At 47.6% G+C, this 16,055-nt stretch overlaps 1 protein-coding gene across 1 annotated transcript in view; it reads right to left on the bottom strand.

Annotated features, from left to right (window-relative positions):
* Positions 1 to 7,493, bottom strand: part of GPR139 (G protein-coupled receptor 139) — a gene marked incomplete at both ends in the record, with an annotated part of 40,109 nt that extends 32,616 nt beyond the window's left edge. The window contains one exon of the mRNA XM_082644124.1: positions 7,370 to 7,493. Within this exon, the coding sequence (XP_082500250.1) occupies positions 7,370 to 7,493 (124 nt within the window). The remainder of the gene's footprint in view (positions 1 to 7,369) is intronic.
* Positions 7,494 to 16,055: the final 8,562 nt, after the last annotated feature.

Below are 16,055 nucleotides of genomic sequence, written 5' to 3'. Positions count from 1 at the left end.
AGCACAATTCTATGGATAAGTGAAGCAGTTCTTAAAACTGGCCCATTTTGTTCATTTATACTCTCTGACTGACCCGTGCAGGTATCTGAATTCAAGACACCTGCCCTCCCCCACCCCTAGCATTGCAGGGCTGCTTCCCCTATAAACATTGCCCGCATATTTTAGATCTACATGGAGGTTCAGTGGCAGGGTCTGTGCTCATCTCCCTGCTCCACTTCTGTGCACGATCCCGGCTGCAGCATGTAGGGTGATCTTGCTGGTGGTGCTTGTCATTCCCTTTACTAGCTTTAGCTGAAGACCATTTCGTGTTCTGGACTGATATTATTTCTGGAGGTTTCACTGAACCACAGGCAGCTCTCTTAGGAGTACAAATTCCCTAGGCTTATGATGGCATTGATGGCTTAATCCATTGGATCATTCTCTCCTAGTTTGCCAGGACATGGAGCTTCATATCTGGTGTGTACACTTGGAGTGGAATTGTGCATTTATGGAAGAGACCTATATATAAAGCAGTGTGTGGCTTCAGGGCTCGAACACATTGACATGTTAGGCAATAAAAACAATGTGAACTACTATTTGTTGAGCTTCTACGATGTGCGAGGGACTATGAGAAACCTTTGTGCACTTCCCTTGTGGCACAGTGGTTAAGAATCTGCCTGCCATTGCAGCGGACACGGGTTTGAGCCCTGGTCCAGGAAGATCCCACATGCCACGGAGCAACTAAGCCCGTGCGCCACGACTACTGATCCTGTGCTCTAGAGCCCGTGAGCCACAACTACTGAGCCCGCATGCCACAACTACTGAAGCCCACACGCATAGAGCCTGTGCTCCTCCATAAAAGAAGCCACTGCAATGAGAAGCCCGCACACAGCAACAAAGACCCAACGCAGCCAAAAATAAATAAATAAATAATAAATAAAAATTAAAAAAACAAAAGAAGCCTTTGCATGTTTTATTTCAAATTGCCACAAAACAATGCAGGGCACAGAAGTTTAATAACATTTATTGAACTCTCAGTCAGAGACAAGGATTACAAAGCTACTGTTCTGAACCCCAACCCAAGGCCAGCCCAGGCAGCCTCCAGCATAGATACTTCATTGGTCTGTACTTATGTCCCATCTATGGGCCACGTCTCCAACTGAGTAACACAAGCAGAGCCCAGCTTTCCTGGGCCTTTGACAGACCCATCAAGAATGACTTCTCCAGGGTCTTACAGTGAGTTATTACCAGAACCAATCCTGGAATTCAGGATTCCTCATGTAGTGCTCTTTCTCCCACTGTTATAACAAGGATCCTAAGGCCAAATGCACATTGAGGGGCCAGACAGGTTTTAGAGGAGAATTAGGTGCACCATGTAGGGAGTGTTTCGAACTGGGGTGCATGTGTGCTTTTGAGGGGGCAACCACTAAATTATGGTACAAATATACAATGGAATACTATGCAGTTTCATTAAAGAATGAAAAAGTCATTATATATACTGTTCTGGGTGATATATTAAGCGAAAAAACAGCAAGATATAGGATGGTGTGAATAATGTGCTCATTTTGGAGAGAGTAAAAAAAAAGGGGAGAGTTGAAATCCTCTATTCATATTTGCTTGTATATATACTTAAAAACTCTGAAAGAATAAATAGGAAACTAAGATACTAATGCAGTGGTTACTTGTGTGGTGGTGGTGATGATGGGGTGGATTTGGGAACTGGGGAGCAGGGGAAAGGAATGGGAGGGAGACTTTGCAATGTGTGCCTTTTTTATACTTTTAGGTTTTCAAATAATATGAATGTTATTACCTATTTAATGTCTGTGTATGTACACACACACACACACACACACACACACACACACACAGAGAGCTGCATAGGAAAAGCAGCCTATTACTCAGCTCTAGCCAATTGCTACTTTCTGGGAACATGAGCCTAATGTTTTCAGTTCTGATTTTTTAAGGGAACCTGGAAATCTATTTTTTTTTAAATCCCAATTTTTAATTTCAAATTGTTCATTGTTAATATGTAGAAATACAATAGAGTTTTTGCATATTAACAGTGTGCAAACATACTGAACTCAGTTTGTTCGTAGGAACTTTTATTGTGGAGTCTTTGTGATTTTCTATGAAGGTAATTATATCATCTGTGAATAGAAATAATTTAATTTCTTCCTTCCTGTATACCTGGGTTTTTTTCCTTTTTCTTGCCGTATTGCACTGGCTAAAACTTCCAGTATGATGCTGAATAGGAGTGATGAGAACATCCTTGCCTTGTTTCAGATCTTAAGGGGAAAGCATTCCAACTTTCATCATTAAATGTGATGCTAGCTGTAGATTAGTTATAGATGTCCTTTATCAGGTTAAAGAAGTTCTCTCCCTGTTCCTAGTTTGATAAGGTTTTATCAAATGGATGGGCGTTGAATTTTGTCAAATATTTTTCTGCATCTGTTAAAATGATTATATGGATTTTCCTTTTTAGTTAATATGGTGAATCACATTGTTACTATGGTGAATGATTTTTAAATGTTGAACTAGCCTTGTATTCCTGGGATAAACCCAATTTGGTCTTACATATTATCCTTTTTATATATTGCTGGATTAGATTTGCTAATATTTTGTTGAGGATTTTTATGACTATGTTCATGAGGACTATTGGTTGGTAGTTTTCTAGTAATGTCTTTTTTTTTTTTTTGCGGTACGTGGGCCTCTCACTGCTGTGGCCTCTCCCGTTGCGGAGCACAGGCTCCGGACGCGCAGGCTCAGCGGCCATGGCTCACAGGCCCAGCCACTCCACGGCATGTGGGATCTTCCCAGACCGGGGCACGAACCCATGTCCCCTGAATTGGCAGGCGGACTCTCAACCACTGAGCCACCAGGGAAGCCTTCTTGTAATGTCTTTGTCTGGTTTTGATATTAGGGTAAAGTTGATGTCATAAAGCAAGTAGGGAATTTTCCCTTGATTTCCCTAATTTTTAACTGATGAAAAAATGACTTATAGAGTGCTTACTGTGCGCCAGGCATTGTGTTAGGCACGTAACTTATTTAATACTTACAGAAACTCTATGAAGTATGTACCATTATTATCATCATCCCCAATTTATAGGTGGGGAAACTGAGGCACAGAGGAGTTAAAGCCACTTGCCTAAAGTCACACAGCTTATAAGTAGTAAAGCCAAGACTCAAACTCCAGAAGTCCAGCTCCAGACATTGTACTCTTAATCTGTTTACTACATTTTCTCTAAAGATTTTACAGGCAAAAGAGAACACATCTGGAGGGCTCAGCCCAGCTTAGCAGCCACCATTCTTCCACCTGTGGTTAACAACAACAGTAACTAGCACATGTCAAAGCACTTACTACCTGCCAGGCTACAGACTCATCATCTCCTTTCATCTTGCACCAGCCCTCAGAGGCAGGCAGGCAGTTGTGGAAATGCTCCCTTCTGCGGGGCGGCATGCAGTTTCAGGCTTCATCTTCTTCACTTTGTCTCCCTTAACATCCATTGTGCCTTTTAGAAGGTAAAATTTTAAAAATATCTTTCAAATCTCAGTTTAATTTTCCACTACTCCTTCCTTATCAGGTGGGTTCACCGGTCCTCCCTCCCACTCTCTTCTCCCAGGCATTCAGGCTCATCTTTTCCTCTTGCACTGCCTTTTGCTTTGCACTGTCTTGTCCCAGCTGGCCCAATCAGTGTCTCCAACTCTACTTTGTTGGCTTATTGTATGTGTTTTGAGAAGTTGGAAACATTTTGCTTATTTAAAATGGAGGAAGAAAGAGATGGAGTTTTAAGAACAGCTGGGACACCAGTTTTCTCCAGTGAGCCCACAGCACGAACTGAAGTTAGTTAAAAGAACTCGTAGTAATGAAGGCAGTAATGAAGGCACTGGATGCAATGGAAAGAGCAGGTGTTTGCACGCTGGCTGGACTGTGTGACTGTAGATGAGACGCTCCACTTCTCTGAATCTCAGTTTGCTCTTCTGAAAAATGCGTTCAGGGCATGTACAGGTCACAGGGATGTGGTGGGGATTCACTGCAATAATATAAGCATTTAATACAGGGAAAGATCCAGTGTGGAGAAAGCACTGAGTGATAGTGCTTTCCACAGTCCAGGCCCTATGCTAAGCCATTTTAACATAGGTTATCTTATTTAATATACACTGCCTGGGGCTTCCCTGGTGGCGCAGTGGTTGAGAGTCTGCCTGCCGATGCAGGGGACACGGGTTCATGCCCTGGTCCAGGAGGATCCCACATGCCGCGGAGCAGCTGGGCCCGTGAGCCACGGCCGCTGAGCCTGCGCGTCCGGAGCCTGTGCTCCGCAACGGGAGAGGCCACAACAGTGAGAGGCCCGCGTATCTAAAAAAAAAAAAAAAAAAAAAAAAATATATATATATATATACACACACTGCCTGTGCACTACGGTTACCACCATTTTATAGGTAGGGAAGATTGTGGTACAGAGAATAAGAATTCTTAAGTGGCAGAGCTTTGCCTATACTTCACATTAGAACCCTCTGGATCCCACACCAGCCCAGTTAAATTGGACTGTCTGGGGTAATTCTTAGAGGCAGGGGATTGGACCACATGGCCTTTCCCAAGCTCTTCCTTTCAATCTAGAGGCTGAAAGTGCTAAGAAACAGCCCCGCTTTCCCCTAGTTACTAGTTCCCCTGTTGCCAAACAGCCATTCCCCATCGCTCTTTCAGTCTCCAACCACCATGGCGAGAATTTGGAATTGGGGTGAGTCCACTGCCAGGAAAAGTGACTCAATTAAAATCTCAGTTTTCAACAATATTACCAAGCCCTGCGGTCTGTTACTTCACAGCCAGCATAGCTGAGCCTCCCAGTCGGAGGCCAGGTAGCAAGGGTTTGCGAGTTGCTGGGGCTAGGGGCAGGGTGGGGAATACTTAGTGAGCTCAGCCAGAGAAGCACAACACTGAGCTGAGCGCCCTTCTCAGCATGCTTCCCGGTCCCTTCTCTGGCTCAGGCAAGGCTGAGCAACCCCCCTCCTCCTTATAAGCAAGGCAGCTTCATGATAACCACAACTGCAGCAGCACAGCAGCAATCAGTGTGTGGTGTGTCAGGCACTGAGCTGTGCGCTTCACCTGCACCCTCGCCTCCATCCACATCTTTACTTCTCACCACAATTTCAGGGGTAGGTACTCCCATAATGCCCATTTTACAGATGTGGAAACTGAGGCACAGAGACATGAAAGGTTCACAAATTAATACCCAGCTCTGCTTCATTCTACAGTCTGCATTCTTAGTTACTAGGACATACTTGTCTGCCCTTACGGATTTCACTTTTGAACCACCTTGCAAGCCATTAACAAAGCCCATGATCTTCCTGCAAGCCTGGCTTCTCCAATCGATTTTCTCCAGAATGTTTGGTCCTTCTGCATCCATCACAAGCTCCACTTATGAGCTCCTTGACCTGAGAGACTGCATCTTAGGGGTCTCTGAGTCCCTTTTTTACACCTCCTTAGCCCTTGGCACACAGTAGGTGGTCATAACTCTGAATGTATGAACACATCAATGCCCTTCAAGTTCTAATCACAATCCCCCACTCTTTTAAGTCTCTAAGCCCTGAGCTCAGCCTTGAAGAGCATGTGCCTGGCATATAATAGGTGCCAATATCAATGGGTCAGGAAGGTCCTAGCTGGCATAGGAGTTAAGCTGTAAAGGTGTGTGGTACCTTGACTCCCACCTTGAGGTGTTTGAAGGTCTGAGCTTTCCCTCATTCTCCCCATTTCCCTGCTCTGGACCCTTAGAGCCTCTGCTCGTCTTTACGGTTCCGTCCCTTAAGGGGTTTTCAGAAGAAAAGCCTGAGAGAGTAGTTACTCTTGAGTCCAAAGAGGAGATGGAGGGGTGAGGGGTAGGAGTCAGAAAGGGGCCCTGTCACTTCTCCGGTTCAGCAAATAACCAACCTTCTCAGAAACACTCCCCGAAGGAGAGCTCTGGAGAGGCTCAGGAGGGCCAGCATGGGGAGGTGGGAACTGGGCCGAAATCAATTCCAGCTCTAGGTAATTACAGGACACAAGCCACCACCCCAGCAGGGCGAATCAGGTTAGCCTCTCTGTGAGGGCAGCCAGAGCGATTAGTTAGTAATAAAATTCCCATCACTCACTGGGGGAGAAGCTCAGCCTTAGCAAACTTATGGTTTCTTGAACCTGCCAAATTTGGGAGGGAGGATTTATTTAAACAACCTTAGCAGGGTCCGTGACTACCAAGATGAATGTTTTGGAAAGGAAATCTCACAAGGCTCTCAGAAATCCAGCTCCCAAGTTCCCAGGATCCCAGGATGCTAAAGACAGTGGGGTTGATGATGCTACGATTCTAGGCTTTACATAGGACTGGATTTTATTTTATTTTTTCCTGTTTCTTTCTGTCCCTCTCTCCCATCTGCATGGAAGTGACCTTTAGGAATCTTTCTGCCACAGAGACTGTCTCAGGGACTATCTGGAAGAAAGGTCCCTCAAGCTGGAGCCTCAGGAAGCCCGCCCCCCACCTCAGGCGACCATGGCAAGCACCAACTCCCCCCTCCCCCCTCAGTAAGCCCCTTCCCAACAGCTCAGCTCTCTTCAGGAACTCAGGACAAGTCTCAGCTATACTTTGGACAGGAGGCTAGGATGTGGGACCAGCCAGACATGTGCAGCAGCTGTGAGCTGCCTAGGGTGGGTGGACCAGGAGGCAAAGCCCAGGGGTGAGGCATGTCCTCAAGGAGACTGTGACCCCCTGAGGTGGCGGCCTCGGCAGCCCGCGTGTACCTCTGCACCCTTGCCCTGTCCAGGGCATGGCTCCGGAGCCGCCCCGCCTCTTTCTAGCCGGCCTAGAGACGCGTTCCTCAAGGTGGCAGCGGGGGCTCATCCCTCGCTCCATCCCAGCGCCCCCCGGGGCCAGAAAGTGCCCAGGATCAGGGGTTCCAGCTTCATCTCGGGTCAGGCGGCAACACGCCGCAGGGCAGAGGGGCAGAGGTGCCCCCAGTCTGGGGGCGACGGGAGAGGGGAGGCCCCCGCGGAGCCATCTGTCCGGACTTGCAGTCGAGTCACACACAGCCCCCTCTGGACCCCCTCACGGGCGCCGACCGCTTCAGTCGCGCACACAAATACACACAGACACGCTCGAATCCCGCGCACTCACACCGACCCCACTCACACCCTGCCCATCGCCTGCCGGGTACACTCGTGAGACGCACACACGCACTGTCCCCGCCAGGCCACCGCAACTTCCTTTCCCCCAGCCTGGAAATGTCCGCAGTTGCCCTTAAGGCGTAAACTTTTTCAGAGGGGGCGTCAGGGATCGCACCGAGAAGGTGGCTAGGCCTGGGGGTCCCGGGCAGGGTCGCCCCGCACTTGGGGCTCCCGTCTTCCCTCCCTGTCCCCCACGCCCCTCACCTGGTAAACCGAGGCACAACAAGAGGCTGTAGTAGACCACGGGCACGAAGCCCAAGCCGCAGGCCCAGCCGGGGGACCAGGACAGCGAGCTGTTGGCTACGAGGTGGGCGTGCGTGTGCTCCATGAGCGCGCCCCTCGCTCGCCTCAGCTCGGCGCCCGGCCTGCCAGCCCTGCTCTGGACGCCGGCTCGGTGGTGGCTGCCGCCGAGGCAGCAGCTGGAGCAGCAGCGCCTCTCCCTGCAGGACTTGCTGCTACCCTCGGCCGTGGTCCCCTCTGCTCCCTCCGCACCTGCTCGCCTGGAGTCCCGGCTCAGCCCTCCCGCAAGGCGCAGGGCGCAGGGCGCAGGGCGCAGGGACTCGGGAGGGGCTCCCGGAGCCCGGTTGTGCACCTCCCACCTCCGACCCTCTAGGCTCCCGCCTCGGAGCCGGGGGGCTGGGACGCCGCTCCCCGCAGCCAATCAGCTGTGCCTGGACGCGGTGGAGGTGGAGGGGGGGAGGTGCTCGGGAGGAGGGGGTCCCAGCTGCCTCTCTCGGCTTCGGTTTCTGGATTAGAGATGGAGTTAGACCTGGGAACCCCAGAGGAAGCCTGGGTGGGAACAGACTACCCTCATCTCCCCACGGCGTGGGAGGGGCGTGGTGTGGGTGGGACCTGCTTCTCCCGCAAAGGCTCCGTACTCCTCCAGCGTGTCCTCAGTTTGCCTTTCTCAACCTTCCCCAGCCACTTCTTTTCCCCACAAGCGCCCGCGCCCCACCCCCCACCAGGGCTTCGAGTCCATCTCCATATTGAGGATTCTCCACCCAGGGCAGGGGGTGGGAAGAGGAGGCTGTAGGAGCGAGGATGCTCTAGGGTTTTCCGTTCTCCTGGACCAGAGGAGCTGAGCTTAGAACTACCATATGGCCCAGCAATCCCACTACTGGGCATAAACCCTGAGAAAGCTGTAATTCAAAAAGTCATGTACCCCAATGTTCATTGCAGCACTATTTACAATAGCCAGAACATGGAAGCAACCTAAGTGTCCACCCACAGCTAAATGGATAAAGAAGATGTGGCACATATATACAATGGAATATTACTCAGCCATAAAAAGAAACGAAATTGAGTTATTTGTGGTGAGGTGGATGGACCAGAGTCTGTCATACAGAGTGAAGTAGGTCAGAAAGAGAAAAACAAATACCATATGCTAACACATATATATGGAATCTAAAAAAAAAAAAAGGTTCTGATGAACCTAGGGGCAGGAGGAATAAAGATGCAGATGTAGAGAATGGACTTGAGGACACAGGGAGGGGGAAGGGTAAGCTGGGACGAAGTGAGAGAGCAACACTGACATAGATACACTACCGAATGTAAACTAGATAGCTAGTGGGAAGCAGCTGCATAGCACAGGGAGATCAGCTTGGTGCTTTGTGACCACCTAGAGGGGTGGGATAGGGAGGGTGGGAGGGAGAGGCAAGAGGGAGGGGATATGGGGATATATGTATATGTATAGCTGATTCACTTTGTTATACAGCAGAAACAAACACAACGTTGTAAAGCAATTATACTCAATAAAGATGTTAAAAAAAAAAGAAAAAAACAGAAAAAAAAAAAGAGGAAGTGTGCGTGCATCTGAGTGCGTGTGTTGGCTCTGGGGGAGGCTGGCGGTGGACTGTCCCTGAGCTGAGTGCCTTTGAATGGAATGTGGGCAGGGTTGCAGAAGCCCTCCGCATGGAGCCCTCCTGCCAGGGATAGGATGTTGCAGCCACTCAGGCACACTCATCCACACTCACACAGACACGATACCCAGTCATGGGGACACAATCACACTCTCAGAGGGCATGTGGAAGCCCTCTCATCCCACATCCAGACACGTGAAAACACAGGGGCATCTTTGTCAAAGTGCACAATGACCACACTCATGCGACACACCAAACACACAAGCAGACTCACGTGGGAGCTATCTGGGGGTGGTCTAGTGTTTGAGGGTTGAATGAAGGATAAGAGAGGTAAAGCAGGTGGGATCTAGGCAATCTTGGAGAGTTGGGGTGAATGGGCACCCCCTTCTCCTCAGGGTAGGCAGAGGGAGAGTTCCCCGTGCAGCTCTTCTGTGAGCCACAAGAGAATTGGGAAGGGAGATACACCTGGGGCTCAAGGCAGTGCATGTGAGAGAGTTAAAGATTCTGCAGAAATCCCAAGGAGAGGTGGGGCTGAGCAGCTGTCATCCCAGGAGCATGTGATGGGCTCAGAAAAGACTATGACCCCACTCTGTGCCCCGACAGCCACCCCCCCAATAACATTTATTGCAGGGGAAAGGGGACTGGGTGGGCTTTCCCCAGCCTCTCCAGGTCTCCCAAGATGGAGGGGACCTTTGCCCCTTCTGCCCAGCAAGGGGCCTGTGTCCAGTTCCCATCACTGCTAGGATTGTTAGATCATTACATATTGTTGTTAGATTATTACACATCATGTGGGCCCAGTGAGACCAGGTCTGATATCTCAAGCCAAGTTAGATATTGAAATTTTGTTGTGAACTCTCCCATTTAAATGTGACTGTCCCAAACAAAAACAGAACAAAAAACCCCAGTGCATTGATAAATAAAACAGTGCCATCATAGAGGCTTGGCAAATAATTGTTCAGGAACCTATAGATTAGATTTGTCTACAGGCAACTAGACTGAGATGCGAAACTGGGGCTGGGGAGGGGCAGGTGTATGTGATTTGACAAAGCTCCCAGTCTATTCAGATATCTCCTTACCTTGCGAACCATGGATAATGCCTCAGGGCTTTTGCACTGGCTCTTTCCTCAGCTTGGAGTGCTCTTTCTCCGTAAAGCTGCATTAACCTGCTTCTGCAGGTCTTTGCTTATACGTCTCCTTCTCATTGAAGCTTTCCCTGACAATACTATTTAAAATGGAAATTTTCACCCAAACCCTGTCCAAAATGCTCACTTCCTCCGCCCCTTCCCTGCTTAATTTTTTTCCATAAGCTTAGCACCATGGACATACAATATACAATTTAATTATTTAGTTTGTTTCTTGTCTGTGCTTCTACACAGAGCGTGCATTTTGTGGATTCTCAACAAACATTGAAAGTATAGAGGGCCCCAGCACAACTGACCTAGGGCGTGCCGGGCAGGGGAAAATGAGTTTATCTTTGTCTGTGTGGAGTGTCAGAAAATTGGGTGTTGATAGGGTTGGGGTAGGACACAATCCTAGGTTTAGCATGTCATTATCATATATGGCTGCTACTTTAAAAATAATTTGTGTGGTTTGATTCTGGGGCTCTAGTTAGAGACTCTTTATAAAACTAGAGACTTGACTGGGCAGAGGGACTGGGCTGCATGGGGAATCTTAACATGCCTTGTTTCTGAGCCTCCATTTCCCCATCTGTAAAATGGGGATGAAGGAAACCAGGTATGCCTCATTCTAGGGATGCTGAGCAGGGAGAGATGGTGTGGAACAGCAGAGACAGTGCAGACTGCAGTTCTGGAGAACAGGGAATTGGACTGGGTTCTCTGCTGCTCTATTGAGAGCCTTGGCAGCTTGTCAAAGTCCAGGTTTCCTGGGAAATGGATGGGTGGGAAGAGAAGAACTTTAAGGTCCAAGGTCAGGCCTTGGGTGTTCTTGGTCCTGGGGGAGGGACATGATGAGTCAACAACAAAGTCTGTTTAATTTTGCTCAAGCGCTGACCCACTTGACTGGCTCTGTAAGACAATGGAGTATGTGAGCTGACAACTGTGGTTGATGAAATTCATATACTTATTCATTTTCAACAGACTTTCACTGGACATTTGACATGTGTTGACCAGGACTGGCTACATAATTGCAGGGCCTGTTGCAAAAATGAAACTGTGGGGCCCTTGTTCAAAAATTAAGCATTTCAGAGTGGTAACAGCAGAGCATTAACCCAAACATGGAGCCCTTCTAAGCGAGGGGCCTGTGTGACAGCACGCCCATGAACCTGGCCCTGCTTAGGGTACAGAGGTGGGTAATAAGAGTTAACATTCATTGGGGGCTTATGAAACAGGTATGTCTTCACTCATTTTATCTTCATGATAACACTGGAAGGAAGGTACAATTATTAGCCCCATTTCACAGATGAGAAAACCAAGGCACAGAGAAGTTTAGTAATTTGCCAAAGCCACCTGGCTGGGATTAGGTTCCAGGTGGTCTGGCTTCAGAGCCTGTGCTGTAACCACTGGAAGGAGCTTAGTTTAGTGGAAAGACATGTATCCAACAGAAAACTGTTACACAGTGTAAGGTGGGCTCCATGTGACACTAGGGCTGGGACTTCATCTATCTTGTCCTCTGCTGTATCCCAGTGCTAAGAACAGTGTCAGGTAGATGTCCAGAGATAAATCTTAAATGAATGAATAAACAAATATAATAAAAATATATGGAGAACATTAGGGATGGGGGTTGCAAACTCAAATACCTATAAGCCTGGGCAGGTAATAAACATGAGTGAGTCAGAACCACTGTTCATTCTTCAGTTCCATAAGGAAATATGCTACTTCTCATTTTCCTGGTGACACCTAGGCTTCTTGGTCTAGCTTTCATTTCTCCGCCCTTTGACAGAGACAGTGGTATAAAGTAATAATTCTTTAAGAAAAACAGTAGCACAAATATAATATAAATTGTAACTAACACTTTATTCAGTGTTGGGAAGGCAAAAGGGAGAAGTGGGGACTAAAACAAACTAGAATTGTCTGCCAGCCACTGTACTGAGTTCAGGGTATACAGTTGTTCTAAAAAGTTGGTCTCTGCTTTCCTGGATCTTAAGTGCAAAAGATAGGCATGACTTAATCCATCTGATACCATAAACACACAGACAGACAGACAGACAGACAGACACACACACACATATAATTATAAACTTAGATAAATGCTTTACGGAAAACGTCATAGGAATGAGAGACCATATACTAGTGATGTCTGATGTGGTTTGGCAATCAGGGAAGGCTTCTTTGAGGAAGCAATATTTAGACCTGAAACAAGATGTGAAGGATGAATAATAGTTAATTAAGGAAGGGATGTGGGGCTGGGAGTGAGGAGAGCATCTCAGGGAGAAAAAAAGAGCAAGTGCAAAGGTCCTGGGGTGGGAGTGAGAAGGACTCTGAGGAACCAGAAGACCAGGGAGACTGGGGTGCAGTGAGCTGGAGAGTACATGGAGCCGGTTGCGGTTGGAGAGTGGGAAGGGCCTTGTGGCCTGTGGTGAGGAGTTTGGTCTTTACCTCTGGTTTTCAGCAGGGGAGTGACAGGTTTAGATTTGCATTTTAAAACATTTGCTTTGTCAGAGAGGTGGAGGATTGATGGAAGGGAGACAAGAATGGGGGTGGGAAGACAAGTTATGAGGCTGTCAAGTTGGACATGTGAGAACTGATGTTGTGTTGAACTCTGGTGGTGATGGTGATGGAGTGGACTGCCTCCCAGCAGTTATAGGACAGCGAGTGTGTGAGGAGGGGGAGGAGGAAGGGGAGGGGGAGGGGGACACATCCGGACAGAGAGGGAGAGACAGAGAGGAAAAGAAAAAGAGAGACAGTGAGAGTGGAGAGAGACACAGAGAGACAAGGGTTAGATGAATAGACAGAAAGACAGGCAGACTGATAGGGAGAGAGACACACACAGTGATTATGACTGAAATTATTCAGGATGGAAGGGCTGGTGCAAGGGAGCTTGGAGCATCCTAGGCCCACGGTGCGGACCTGCCCAGTCCCCCACCTCCCATAAGAGTGTAACTTGTCCGCTGGTCCCTCCTCACTTTTCCAGACTTCTCACCCTCGAAGCCTTTCCTAGTCTGCACACCCCCTGTAGCTCCCTGCACAGACCCCCCTCCTCTACAACACCACACCCTGCTGCTGCTCAGGCATTACCTGTTACCTGCAGTTCCTGGATTCAGATCCCCTCATGGGCAAGGTCAGTTTCCTTCCTTTTTGAATCCTTAATGTAGGACCTCACTGAGGGGTGTGTAGTGGGTCCTTGGACCTAGACCTGGGTGTGAATCCCAGATCAGCTCACTACTGTGTATTCATCAGGAATCTTTTTATTGAAATCAATATAACAAAGCTCAAACCAGCTTAAATTTTAAAAAGGAATGTATCAACTCATAACTGAAAAATATAGAAGTTTGCTGAACTTTAGGACTTGCTGGATCCAGGAGCAAAAAGTGTTTGTCCCTTTCCACCAATGGGCTCTGCTTTGCTTTGGATTAGCTACATTCTTATACCGGCTCTTACAACATCATAAAAAGATGGACTCCAGCATCCCTGGATGTATCCTAACAGCTTAGTAACCTGAGCTAAAATAGAAGTTTCGCTCTTGTTGGACCAGCCCTTCTCATGTGCCCATCTCAATCCAACTCACGAGTTGAGTTGGATTTCTGAAGCCAGACCTAAATGCACTAATTGGCCGGGTGGGGCTCACGGGTCCAGCGATGGAGCCAAAAGAAGGGGTCAGTTCTTCCCAAACCACATGGACTGTGAGATAAGGTAGACCATTTATCCAAAGGAAACTTGGAATTCTGTAACAGGAGAAATGGGAATAGATGCTGGGCAGGTAAAACCAGCACATCTGCAAGCTGAATTCAGTCCATGGGATGCCAGTTTGCTAGCCCTCTGTCATAGCTAAGTCATAGGTTTTGTTTCATTTTTAAATGATTTATTTAATTTAAAAACCAGACCTTATATTTTAGAGCAGTTTTAGGTCACAGCAAAATTGAGTGTAAGGCAGAGATTTCCCATATCTCCTCTGCCCTCACACGTGTAGATCACCACCCCCATCATCAACATCCTGCACCAGAGTGGCACATTTGTTACAATGGATGAACATGACACATTATTATCACCCAAAATTCATATTTTACATTAGCCTTCACTCTTGGTGGTGCACATTCTGTGGATCTGGACAAATATATAAGGACATTAACCATCATTGTAGCATCATAAAGAATATTTTCACTGCCCTAAAAATTCTCTGTGCTCCACCTATTCCTCTCTCCCTTTCCCTAACCACCTCCCTTTATTTTTATGTCAAAAGTATCTTGTGTATGAACCATAAACAAACACTGAACTCTAGTTAGTGACATGCATGCTGAAATTCTGGAGTGAAGTGTGTCACTGTGAGTGGCATGCATCAAAAAAATGAAATGCTTGGTGACTAGAGAGAAGGGAGGATAGATATGTGTTAAAGCAGGAGATATTAATAGTAGAGTCTAGGTCATGGGTATATGAGTTTTCACTCTCTTTCATTTTTTACATATCTTTGAAAATTCTAATAGTAAAATATAGGAAAAAATATCTTGTGTAAGGTCTCTTGGCCAAGCAGGTTATTACAAGCTATTGTTGAAACCAACCCTGCCTGGTGGTGTTGCAGCTCTTTAGACATCCAGCCTTTAGATATGTTGCAGAAGACCATTCCTTCCCTGCTATTAAGCTGTCAGAATGGTACCTGGCATTTTCCCCTGATGCTCCGGGTTCTCCATTGCCGTTGTCCAGCTCTGCTAGAGCTCTTACCAGTTTGTCTGCAGCCTCTTGTTTGCTTTCCTTGCATTCTTTGGCTGTGTTGGTTTTACTCCGTAGGCATGGCTTGTGGTTGAGGCCGTCTTGGCGAGCTGCTGAGGATTCATTCCAGCGCTGCTTGTAACAGCCATGCGCTAGGTTCTTTGAGGGGCGCATCGATTCTCATAGAATTTGGATAAAGTCTTTTGTTGCTTGTCATTGACCTGTCAAGTGGTCAGGGGCTGCCACAGAGCAGGAAGAGAATATTTCCACAACTGCATGCCTCTCTCTCCCCTACAGCCCGGCGGGGGGGCAAAAGAGTCCAAGTCACAGCTGGGTAAATTTCATCATCAGGCAAAGAATAGCTGTTGATGAGGTGAAGGAAATGGGCCTTTGTCTGAGAGGAAGGGAGGTGAGGGTTAGGAGAGTGTGTGTGTGTGTGTGTGTGTGTGTGTGTGTATTTGTGCACATGTACATGCACGTGTATACATGCACAGGTATTTATATGTGTGTGCATGTGTGCGCATGCCTGTGTGATGTACCTGCACATGTATATGTCTTTATATATGTGTGTGTATGTGTGCACACATGGGTGTATGTGTGTATAGTTGTTAGACTGTAGTTGTTAGATTGAGGGAGGGCATGTGTGTGTGTCTGTACGGGTGTGTGTGGGTGGTAGATTGAGGGAGGGTGTAATTGACCAGAATGTTGAAGCAGGAGGAGAACAGTCTTTTCTCTCCTTCAGAGAGACACGTGGGACTTCTGAATAGCCTTTAAGACTCACTTTGCTCCTGTCCCCTTACCTGACAGAAGTGAGTTGGAGGAGAGGGAGAAAAGAGGAGGGGAGGAACAGGAAGTGAGAGGAGGAGTGAGGAGAGGAGAAAAGAGAGAGGAGCTGGAGGAAAGAAACAAAACCAGTCTGTCTCGCCAAATAACCTGTTTCCTATCAGGTGGGGAAACGTGTTTAATGGCAAAAAGTAAAACAAAGAAGTCATATCTGAGAATGACACATTGTGATTTCTTAAGCATTTAAGTAGTCTCTGGGCAGTGGTTATTTCACATTTAGGGGCTGTGCAGAATCTTATTCCCCTTTTAACACATCCTGATTCCCTTTTAGAGTGAGCCTCCCCGCTGGATGTGTTCTCAGAAGGAGAGTGAATTCAGGCACCTGCCAACCCTTTACGGAAGCAGAAGAGGCCAGATCCTTTGAGCCAG

Source organism: Mesoplodon mirus (assembly GCF_964341445.2).
Source record: "Mesoplodon mirus genome assembly, chromosome: 15".
Classification (NCBI taxonomy): Eukaryota; Metazoa; Chordata; class Mammalia; order Artiodactyla; family Ziphiidae; genus Mesoplodon; species Mesoplodon mirus.
The sequence above is the reverse complement of the archived record's forward strand: the minus strand, read 5'-3'. Positions and strand labels throughout refer to the sequence as shown.